The sequence below is a fragment of the Python bivittatus genome, unplaced genomic scaffold, assembly GCF_059951505.1.
Source record: "Python bivittatus isolate LINGU-HERP-01145 unplaced genomic scaffold, Pbiv_v1 ctg000690_np1212, whole genome shotgun sequence".
Lineage (NCBI taxonomy): Eukaryota > Metazoa > Chordata > Lepidosauria > Squamata > Pythonidae > Python > Python bivittatus.
Window position 1 is genome coordinate 6,642,252 of NW_028277096.1, and position 12,294 is coordinate 6,654,545.

Below are 12,294 nucleotides of genomic sequence, written 5' to 3' on the forward strand. Positions count from 1 at the left end.
AAATGGAGTACTTAAGCATACGTGGTAAAACAAATGATAGGGTCAAGAATGAATGGGTGCTGAATGAATGTGGACTGAATACAAAAGCAAATGATCTTAAGAACATAAACAGTGACCTGGTGGATTGGACCCCTGGCTCATCTACTCCAGCAGTCTTTTCTCACTATGCCTCAACTGAACAAGGAACCCCACTCATCTCCCAGCAGATGGCCTTCAGAAGCACTCACACTAACACCAAGGCTAACAGCCACGGATCCCTAGGACTTCCATGAATTGGTCCAACCCTTTTTTGAAGTCACCCTAGCTGGTAGCTAGCGGCACATTTTGTGGTAGCAAATTCCAAAGTGGAATTACACATTGTTTACAAAACAATTTCCTTTTGTCTGTCCTGATTCTTCCAGGATTCAGTTTCATTGGGTGACCTCTAGTTCTAGTATTTTCAGAAGGGGAAAACAGCTTCTCCTTGTCCACACCATGCATAATTTTGTAAACCTTAATTATGTCACCTATTGTTTGCCTCCTTTCTAGAATAAAAAGGTCCAAATGTCACAACCTTTCCTCATAGGGAAGTGGCTCCAGCCCCTTGATCATCTTAGGTATCCTCCTCTGAATCTTCTCTAGCTCCATTGTATCATTTTTGAAGTGCGGTGACTAGAATTGCACACCATATTCTAGATGCAGTCATATCACTGATTTATATGGTATTGGCAAAAGAAGTATGTTAAGGTGGTTTGTTACATAGCAAAAAAGATTGAGGATTAATTCTCAAAACAACTGCATCAAGAAAGAGTGAATGGAATAAGAAGGGGAAATCTGAGAAACTGGTTGGATGAAGCTGATGAGTTCCTCGAGAGAAGTGAGATATTTAAAGAGCAAAAGGCATTGTACAAAATGGTAGATGGATGTGGTAGAAGCAAGAATGGTTTATAAGGGCAAAGCAGTAGGGGGACATACAGTGAATGGTGTTATTTCTTATTCTTATTTCTTTAATTCCTTTGGATTACTATTTTTTACTCCTTTTTTGCGTTCTGCATAAAGATTGTTATCCCAAAGGGGAAGAATATAATAGACATGTGTGTAGCCATCCAGACCATTGTGAATACTCCTCTAAATGTCTAAACAACCCAATTTCAATCATGAATAGATCGTATGAGAATAGAAATACATCAAATATTCCCCACCCAATTTTTCTGTCGATATGTATGGGGGAAAAGCCTATCTTACCACAGGTTCTGTCCCTGTTTCGGTACTGTTGTCTCAACAGGTATTTCTGGAATATGCAGGACCCCTTGTGGGGTGTTCAGAATGCTGCCTTCCACCAAGTTCTCCTGTGCGTCTGTGAACATTTTAAGCATAATTAACAAGAGTCTTATTTCCAGAGTTTCTACTGCCGCTTCAGTATGCAACTAAGAAAAGCCTCACAACACCTCATTAAGCTTTTCTGTGACCATCCACAGAAAGCACAAATGTTCATGTGCACAGCTTTAGTATATTAGTGTACTTTTCAACAACCTCATATTTTCCTTTGGCTGCAATTATAAAAAAAACAATTAGGAAGCAAGCTACACCTAATACTATCTTAACAAATGTCTCCATTTGTAAGAATAAGACATCAAAAATTACACCAAGCACTCCATTATTTTTTTTCCCAATTTCACTACTTCTGGCCAGTGGAAAAATATATTTTAGGTATCCCTAAAGTGTTTAAAATTAAGATAAGCTTCTTCAGTTTGTTTACTAAATGTAAATCAAATATCAATCGCTGCAACTTTATCCAGGAAACCCACACCACTATACCAACGGCTGAATCGGTAATTCATGGAAAGTAACAATACTGGGAGGTGCGTGCATGCACCTGTGTGGACAATACATAAATTAATATTTTCCTTTAGAAAATTCATAAAGCAAAATGACAGAATTGGTGCAAAATTAGGAGGCCTATGTATTAGAGAAGAAGAGTGTATCTGCATTTCACAAGGTACTGTGATTTCTACAGAGCAGTCTAGCTTGCTTCTCTTGGCAGGAGGTAACAGACTGCAACATGATTTGCTTCACTGTTTTATCTGTAGTCCCTGGATTATAGTATTCTTTTCCATATAAATCCTACTCTAAAGACAAAATGACTGAACAAAAAGATCCTAATGAAAAGCACTGTCTAGAGAAAAATATTCAATAATTATTTTAAAGGAATGTACCAGTTGGTGTTAAATAGCTGCTTAATACTTGTAACATAAATATACAATGCCTATGTAGCTGACTGAAAAGGTTTAATACACAAACATGGTTCCACCAAATATAAAACCTTTGAAATCAACTAATCAAAGAGAAAGACACATCTGGGTCAGCATCACAAGTCTAGTAAAGGGGTTTTGTATCTGATGTTCACACTGATACTTCAGACATTCACCTTCTTGACCAATGAAAGATGAGAAATGACCAAACTTACCTTGTTGGTAATCTTCCTCCTCCTCCTCCTCTTCCTCCTCCTCACCTGGAGGCGTAAAACTATAGTCTATACCATCATGTACCCACCCCTTCTCTATGAATAAGCCAGGAACTTCATCGGAGAAGAGCCAATACCTAAAATAGAGATCATATCAGATGTGAGGGAGCTGAGTAGTTCAATTCAGTTTTCTACACCCAAACCTCAGAAACCGGCTCAACTGCTATGCCAGTAAACATTCCTGGCTGTTCAGATAAAAGCGGAAATCAGAGTTTAACTATATAGCTCTCTTACTGAGGAAAAGTAGGAGTACTTCAAACTTCCTAGAAAGCAAGTGTGGTGCAGCAGCTAAGATACTGAACTAGTTTGGGGGATGGGGGTGGGGACAGGACAAAATCAAACCCAGCTTCAACCACAGAAACTCTACTCTACTATCATCTCAATGTATGTTATAGAGCTGTTACTGAAGGGAAAAAATGGTGGTGCAAGTGCTACCTATGCCACCTTGAACTCCTGGAGCAAAGGTGGGATAGAAGTCTAATGTAATGTATAGCAATGAATAATAAACATGAAATGCAGCTGAAATGTACATGAAATGAAGCAAGAGAGCTTGCAGTAGAGTGACTCAGGAATGAAATAAGCAGGAAAGGGGGATAAAAGTAGAAGCACAAAGGAAATGGGGCAACAGGGAAGTGAAGTAATTAGGTGGTAATAAAATGTTGCCTTGATAGTTGAGAGAGTATAAGATTCCACAAGACCTCCTGAACAGTAACGTAAAAAAGGAACAAAGTTACAGAGAATGATAACAGTATGATGGAGATATCTGAACAGACAGGCTCTTGGTGTATTAAGGGGCAGCTATTTGTGCCCTATAGCTGTGATTATATTTGAGTAAATCAGGCCCTTCACCTACTTTAAATAAAGTGAAACAAGGTCAGTAACCAACCATAGGGGGAATGGACCAACACTTAGTGGAAGAACTCTTCTAAAAATCAGTTCCTGGCATCTTCAGTTAAGTCCTGATATAAGGCATTTCTCCATGGTCCTCATCAACCACCAAGTTGTTCCTTCATTTGTACCTGTTGTGATTACGGTCTGTGCCTACTGGTGTTCTGCGCATGACCAGCTTAGCTTTGGCAATACCGTCTTGAAAGGCTTTTTCAGCTGCAGCTTTATGTTTGCGAATTCTCTCCTCTTCTGCTTCTTTTTCAAGTTTTACTAACAGAGCAGGGATAAAAGCTGTATTAATCCCCCACAGTATTAAACTCATTTAATTCTTTCTTAAACTGGATACTTAATTGATGTTATTTTATAGGAGGGGTTTCCGCCTTAAACCAAAACCCAACCAGGAATTCTACAATTGATGGGAGCAATATTTTTGGCTATTGGAATGCAGCAGCCACAATTAATTACTGTTCTGCTCACATGCCACGTTTGCATTGTTAAAAAGAGAGCATGTGCATTCAGGTACAGGTGGCCCTTCGGTTACGACCACTTGTTCAGTGATCATTCAAACTTGTGATGGTGCTGAACGAGGGGGACTTACAACTGGTCCTCCGAGTTCTGGCTGTTGCAGTGTCCCTGCAGTTGCATGATCGTGATTTCTGACATTCCCTGATGGCTTCCTACAAGCAAAGTCAACGGGGAAGCCAACAGGAAGTCAGAATTTGGGGCCACGTGAGGTCCTCACTTAACAACAGTAACTGGGGACTGCCAGAACTGCCATCGTAAGTTGGCAGAGTCATGTGCCATTGCGCTTTATGACCATGTTACTTAGCGATGGCAATTTCAGTCCCAATTGCAATCGTAAGCTGAGGATTACCTGTATGCAGGGCAGAGACAGAATTTCCTCATCTCCTGATATTAAGAACATACTGTGTAAAACTTTTCCTAGGAATTCATTTACACATTCATTTGCCAGGTATCCATCACTGAGATGCCAAACAATGCAACTATGAGTGCAAATTTGCTCCGGATGAGTAGCTTTTAAATTCATATCGAAAAAAAACAAACACTCCCTCAAATTGCTATTGATTCTCAGTGACTACATGGAGGGTTTTGGCAGCAATGCAGAAGTGGTTTGCCAGTGCCTTGAGAGTTTTTAAATTTCACAGGCCAGCCTACAGTCTAGGGATCTCCTAGTAGTCTCCCATCTAACTAGCATGTCCAATCTGCTCAGGATTTGAGGTCAGCTAAGTGCTAAAGAAATTGGCAAAAAATAGTATCAGGCTACATAATACCCCAGTCTTTCAATGTTTTCAGAGAGGCGGCACTGGGATTGTAGCCTTTTGAACAGAAATGGATTGATACCTCACATAACACTGATATCCAAAGTGGTTGTTAACTATATGGTGTTCCTGGCCCAGATGGCGTTTATGGATTCAGATAAACAAATCATTTACTATCTGAGTAAATAGCTCAGATCTTTCTGTTCCTGTATCAAATTTAGCACAGGTATGTACCACAGGAAAAGCAGCAGATGAGATTATCTCTTAGCAAACATCCTTTCTCTTACAGCAGGTTGGAGCTTAGGGTCCTACACCTGGCAGTTACAGATGTTAGTAGCCCAATGGAAACTTTAAATTCTCCCACCTCAACAAAAAAGCTACTCTTTTAATTACCTCTCATTTGCATTTCCTGCTGTTCTTTCTCTTTCTTGGCCTGAATTGCCATAAGCCTCCTGCTTTTGACTGTGCTGATCATGTCTTCTGTTTCTATATCCACCCGCTGCTCTGATTTGACTGCTTTCTCTGGTTCCCCTTTCTTTTTTTCTCCCTTCCCCAAACCATTTTCCTCTTTGCCGTTCTCTTTGTTCTTGGCCACCATCTCTTTCCGCTTTTGCTTCTCTGCCCTCTTCTTATCGTTCTCCTCTTTCAGCATTGCCAGCCGCTCCTTCCACAATTCAGCTGACATCTGCTGCTTTGCCTCCACATGATCCTGCACTGAATATGTCATCAAAATCCGATGGCAGAGAGCTGTGAGGATTTGCAGTTTCTCCTCAGGGGTCAGCTCAAAGAACTCTGATACCTCCAATTTCTCCAGGAATTCATCCTGTACTTCATTGTCTTCAAAAGCTGCCAAGTCTTTGTTCTCTTCTGCATTCTCTGAAGCTTCACTTTCCTCCTGTATATCTGACTTGCGCAAACAAAGGCGGACTAATTCAGAAGCAGAGTGCAAAGTGAGAGGGATCTCAGACAGTTTCATCCCCAGTTCCAAGTAGTCTTCTGCAATCTCATCTTGCAGCAGAGTCTGGAGAAGAATGACCAGAATTCTGTTCAAGTACAGAAAACCCCCTTTCTCAGCACAAAGGGCTTCCATAAGAGAAACAGCAGTGATGGGATACTGAGCATCTGGAAGCAGCAGCCCTGAGTAGCAGCTCAGAAATTCCACAACCATAGCCACATCCCCAAAGAGGGTATTAGGGAGCCCTTCTGGAGTATCCACCAGCTTAAAAGCAGGCAAGTTGTTCCCTTTGATATCCTGGTCCTCGTATCGCTTCTGCTTCTCTAGCCTCTCCATCATCTCCTTTTCCCGACGCTCTTTGGCTTTCTCCTTCAGCTTCTCTTTCAGCTTCTCCCGTTTCTTCTTCATGTATTCTTTGCGCTGATCCTCTGTCATGGAAGCCCAGTTTTTCCGGTGCTCTAGTAGTTCATAGCGCTTTTGCACTATGCCTCGCAACTCCTCAGGAAGACGAGCACGATCCTCACTGGACAGCAACCGAGCAGTTTTTGAAATTATGCAGGAAAGGGCACTTTTCTTGTCCTCGCGGTCTTTGTTCTCTCTATAATAGGCAATGAGGTGAAGTGCGGCAGGTGGAAGATGTTTTGGAGGTTTATTGGAGGACCTGGGACTTCCAGCTGAGCTTCTTGGTGCTCTTGACACTTTAGAAGTACCTTTTGTCATGTCTAAAAGTGTCATCTGTTTCATTTTCATCTTGGAATCTTTCCTGGGAGATCTGGATTTTCCAGATTTCTGCCCATTCAGCACCTTTTTATTTTTCTGTTTTGGATCCAGTGATTTCCCAAGCCTCTTCTTGTTGAAACTGCCAAGTTTTCCAGATGACATAATACTCATCATCTCCTCCAGCTCCTCTGTAGGCAATTTGGGGTTTTTGGAGTTCTTGACTTTCAGCGGGGAGCCCACAATTGACTTCTTCAAATGCACACTGCACCACAGTGAAGGACTCAGGCCCTGTCCTGGGGAAGAACCATCTGATTTGGGCTTCTTAGAAGGCTTCCTATCAGGTGATGAAGTACTCTTCCTCTTTGTTGAAGGATTGAGAGTCAGATACTGGAATCAAATCAATGCAAAATATAAATTATTTGCATTTAAAATTGAACATGGATTTTGCTTGGACTAGGGAGAATCCTACCCTAAAGGAGGAATTAAAATAACATTTGCTTTGGGAGCCAAAATACAAAGTAAACAGAGAGCTTTTAACTGACAACACCACATACCTTCTCTACAAACATTTAGTAGCAAAGAAAGTCCAGTAGCACTCCACCTGTTTCAGATGGAAGGCCCTTTGAAATGTTTTATCAAAAGTCCTTTGAAATGTTTAAAAAAAAATGTTTACATACATCCTAGTCTCTATTCTTGCAAAGGCAATCAAAACATGACATTCTTTCAAAAATGCATTTTTCAGTAAGGCCCAAAACTAGCTTGCATTCCTGGTCCTACTGTAACTTAAATATTTAAAGTTAGTGGATTGGGATCTAAAAGTTAAGACACTGCTGCATGGATGGCTTTTTTTAAAAAAGTCTTGTTGTGATACTTTCAGAAATTTCTACAACCAGAGGCTACCCAACCAGAGGCTGCCTCCAGTAATATACTGAGAAGGCTAAGTATCACCCACAGCCCCCAAAAGGACGTAAACAAAACAAAAATTGAGGACTGAGCATGTTCATTAGCCACAGAATGTTCAATGTCAGTTGGGAAAAAACCCCCCAAAGATGAATAGAATAAATGGAAGAACTACTCAGTCTTGCCAAAGGGGTTGGGCCTCCCATTTATTTTTAATCCTAAAACAGAATTGTCCATTGTACAGCAAGACATAATAATGGGAGGACTGGCCATCCAGGCAGTGGCTCAAGGTTTGTGGGATGCCATAAAGTTCATTTCTCTTTTTCCTCTCATTTGTTACCTATATGAGATTATTGGAAGAGGCTGTCTGTCAGTATGGGATGTGATGTCATTAATATGCTGATGGTACCCGACTGTACATTATCCCCTGGCCAGGCTAGGGATACAGTGAAAGACCTGACCCAGCGTTTGGAGGCTGTTAGGGTTTGGATGGAAAGAAATAAGCTGAGGTTAAATCTTTGTAAGATGGAAGTGCTGGTCATCTAGAAATCATCTGATACTTTGACTGCTCCTGTGGTGGCTCTAGAGAGAGTATTATTCACCCAGAAGAAGGAGGTACATGACCTAGGGGTCCCCCTAAACTCACTGCTAGTGCTAGATAGGCAGCTGGAGACCATGACTTGTGAGGAAGAGCTTTGTCCAGGTCCCAATGGCGCACCAATTGCAGCCCTTCTTGGAGCATGACAACTGTTACTGGTCTCCTCATCACCTCTTGAATTGACTACCACAAAGCACTTTACATGGGCCTGCCCTGGAAGATTACTGCAGCTAGTACAATATTCAGCAGCTTACTTGGCAGTGGGTGAGAGCCACCACTGAAACATACCACTGGTTTTGTGAGCACTGCATGGGGCACTAATAGGTTTCTAAGTACAATTCAAAGAGCTAGTCATAATCTATAAACCCTCTATGGCTTCTCACCTAGTTAACTGAAGGATTGCCTGCTCCAGGTAGAACAGATCTGTCTAGCATACTCAATGAGAATGGGATCATTAAGAGTGCCCCCTGTGAGATCAGAGAATGGGATGTACAGCTTTTCTGGATATGCCCCCTTGTTATGGAATACTCTAGCTCCAGAATGCAAGTGGGGCACTTCTGGAGGTCTCTGAATGCACTGCTATTTTACAGAGCTTTAAGGATGAAAAGCGAGTCGCTATGGGAAGTTAGGTTTCATTAAGGGTGGAGATGTTCTATGTTCTCTATTCTTATTCGTTACATAATTCTCTAAACCAGCCAAGAGTGATCAGAAATATAAAAATGATAATAATTTATTAAATTTATATGCCACCTGATTCCCAGTGACTCTGATGTTAATGAATAACAAGGATGTCAAAAATAAAGAAAGAACAACTTTCAGGAATGGGGCAAAATGATTCATGTTAATTTGCCTCTCAGAAAATAATCTAAAACTAGAGCACCTGCCCTCTGGAATAGCAAGCAGTATTGGATGGAGATTGCTCTTGAATCTCAACATTGTTTAGAGGGCATCTCTACAGAAAGAGGAAAATTGAGATTTCTGAATTGTGAGCTTGATTTCTCTACTGCAAGAATGTGATAACACAACAATCTCCAATATGGAGCTCATTAGACATAATGTCCCTGCAGACATTTTTTTTTACATCCGCCTGGCTCCCTACTCTCCCTGTTTTAAAATGTTTTACTTTAAAAAAAATATGGGAAACATGAATATTGCAAAATGTTATATCAGGTTCTAGCAATATTTTTAATTCCAAGAATACATCCATATTCTTCAAAATAAAAATGGGAAATTGTTACCTATTACATATTTATTCTGAAGCATATCCTAACACCCAACGTGAAGTGGGGGATGGGAGGAATATCTGTGAACTAAAGGTGATGGATGGCAAGAAATGGGAATGGTGCTTGCTGTTTATTTGGGCTTTTTTCTTTCTTTTGCTTTGGTTTGTGGTCCATGAAACTGGGATATTTTGTAGGGATTTGAGGAGCAAAATGACCATTAGAGAAAGGTGTGAATTTTCAAAACATGGGCTCAACAAAATAACTGAAGTTTTGATCTTCACCTCTATGTTGAATTTAAGCTATCTTGAACAAGTTAATCACCACTTTGCCTTCTCTGAAATACATGTTTCATTGTTGGATACATCTGCATGGGAGTCATTAGTGAATGGACAAGTGCCCCCCCTTACCAATTCAGGCATAACATATTCTTAAAATTCCAAATGTGTCCATCGACCCTTCAAAAAGGTTGAGCATCCCAGGACAAGATAATGGATATATATTTCCAAACCGTTATTTTAGCATCTGATGACAAACAAGGGCATGCTCTTCTGAAAAGAGGCAGAAGGAGTCAAACTTCACTCCGATATTGCCTTATTTTCAACACAGGCTTAAGAATAAATACCCATGTGAAAATGACTTCTATTTTCTATCACACAACCCAGACAGATCTTGCCTTATTTCTCACTTTATGTGGGTCAAGCAAGAAGTCACTGAACTTGCTGGGAAGGGAATACTTCTTCACCAACTCATCTTCAACTACCCAGGGAGCATTCTCGCCTGTTCCAGCCCGAAGTGCATTGTGACGGATGAAATAACGTAGAATCTCTTTGTTTGGTGGTCGTTCTGTTCGAATCAAGCTGTCTGCTGGCACATTGTTAATGATCTTGGAAGACAAAAACAAACCTTTCAGACAGGGTTTTCAACTGATGGTACAGAAACGATAGATAGGACTTAGAAGTAGTTTAAAGCAGATACTAGGAAGTCACTGAAAGTGTAATACTTACCATAAATGATAAATATACTGTAAAGATAAAAAGCTTATAACACATAGATATACTAAGAGTGTATGTATATATGTTTGTGTGTACATACATACATACACATATTCGCTTTTATAATAATAAGGGGGGGGTTGTAGAACAATTGGTGAGGCTAAAGATATGAACAGCAGAATTACTGCTTTATACTGCCATTCCTCAACCAATGATTTATAGCAGGCATGCAGTGAACCATCATACTTAAATATAGTTGTTTATGACAGTTATGTTAACTGCTTCTTAAAAGCTTAAGATAGAACTGGATAACAGGCAAACTTAGTCTACTCACCTTATCTTCATTCTGCAACTTGACATCATATTTGTGTGGTAAGAATTTTGGAGGAACCCATTTCTTCTCTTCTTTCTTCAGAGAAGTAGGAAGTTTCCGAGGAGATCGACGTGCCCGGTCACCTGCCCAATGAAGAAAGAAAGTAAAAATATTAGTACTGTGCTTCAACAGTTCTATACCTGAAAATATGAAATAACCAAAAAAAAGTTTCAGCTGTTTCAAAACCTATTTCAGCTTTTCATAAAATGAAACAAAATCTGGCTGTTTTGAGCAATGTTGTTTCAAAAGTTCTAACTATTCCGAGCACTGCAAGGTTGCTTTTGTTCTGTGGCTTGTGACTGGTTTGCTTTTTTCAATCTTTTTCCAGCCTAACCAGTAAAGAAGCAGGACCAGTTACATCCCTGTTGCTATTGACTAGATGGAGTCTATGGGAGAGGAGCTTTGAGAAGAAGCAATAAAGCACATAGTCAGATAAAAAAGACAGCTCATAGCTGTAAGTATGCCAACCTACCTGCATAGTAAGTTGCTTTTTTAAAATACCTATTGAGGATTTTAAAATTCATGTGAGTAGATGGGTGCGCTGCTTGTGTATTATGCAATGTATTGTGAAGATAACACAAAAGTATGTGTACCTGCACCACTGTGTTTTACAAACAACTGTCACTAATGCTGCTGAGGATATAAATGCGAAGATTATTAATATAATGCTGGTTCATTAAACTTTGGTGTGAAAGTGTATTCTGTGCATGCTTTTGAGTCTTATTGGCACTGAGCTCCAAGATACATTTAAAAAGACAGGCAACTCAAAAATGTTCAGATAAGGTGCAGGATAGAACACTGGCTTTTATGTTCAGAGCTCAAACCAAACACTTTTTCTGTTTCATGCATAACTCTAAACAGATAATGTTACAGCTTATTATAAACACAGGTGGCCAGAAATAAATACATGCTTAATACCAAAGTAGCAAGTATGTAATGCTGCAGGATCAGTACTGTACATTCTAAAATGGGTTAAACAAAGAATACCAAGTTTTTATTTTTAATATTTTTATTAGACATATCTTCCTTTTCCATCTGACAAAGATGTGCTGATCTTAGCTGATTCAGTCAAGCTAAAGGTCTTTCCATAGTTAACTTCCTTCATCCAAAAGATAGATGGGAAATCCAAAGTTACAGCTTAAAAGAACACCTATCCCATGTTTTTCTCCTGCACTTGAGACATTCAGAGTTATATCTGAACGTGGAAACTGTAATCACAATTAACTGAAGAAAAACCTATCCTACTCCATAAATTCTGCTTGTAGAAAAATCATGTAAGCCAGCAATCACAAAAATTTCATAGCATAAACATAAAAAATTATGACAAAACAAGAGCATAGTAGATCAATAAAAATAAAATATTAGTATAAATTCATAGAACCGCATCCACATTTTATTTATTTAATTTTATTTCTATAGCTGCCCATCTCAACAGGTATCTCTGGGCAGCGTACAACATTTAAAGCTGTCTTGCAGTAGCTGACTCTACGAATGCTGCAATATGGCAAAGTATTTCTGATTGAATGTTCTACCAATCAGTTTCATTTATTTGAGTTAAATTCCTCCTTTCTCTTCAAGTTAAACATTCTAGGCTGTTTTAGTCTGATTAATTAGATACATACATCACAATAATAGGAAAAAGAGAACAAGCTTTCCATTAGCATTTTGTATTCACATGTTTCTGGATACTCAAGGACTTCCCAATTCCCGTGGGAGAACAAAGGTCAAAATCATCATCATCATCATCAAAGATAGTACCAATAGTAATAGGTGCCTTGGGTACAATCCCAAAACATCTGGAGCACCACTTGAACACCATTGGCATTGACAAAATCACAAGTCAATTGCAAAAGGAAGCTTTA

The 12,294-nt window shown here is 39.7% G+C and overlaps 1 protein-coding gene across 2 annotated transcripts in view; it reads right to left on the reverse strand.

The window, feature by feature from the left end:
- Positions 1–12,294, reverse strand: part of BAZ1B (bromodomain adjacent to zinc finger domain 1B) — a 40,695-nt gene that overhangs the window by 15,857 nt on the left and 12,544 nt on the right. The window contains exons 5-10 of one of the 2 annotated variants that reach the window (XM_007430257.4): positions 10,394–10,515; positions 9,753–9,950; positions 5,065–6,733; positions 3,523–3,661; positions 2,447–2,580; positions 1,225–1,336 (exon numbers count right to left, since the gene is read on the reverse strand). In XM_007430257.4, the coding sequence (XP_007430319.1) occupies positions 1,225–1,336; positions 2,447–2,580; positions 3,523–3,661; positions 5,065–6,733; positions 9,753–9,950; positions 10,394–10,515 (2,374 nt within the window). Of the gene's footprint in view, positions 1–1,224; positions 1,337–2,446; positions 2,581–3,522; positions 3,662–5,064; positions 6,734–9,740; positions 9,951–10,393; positions 10,516–12,294 lie in introns of both variants that reach the window. The other variant, XM_088152583.1, reaches the window with a different exon arrangement.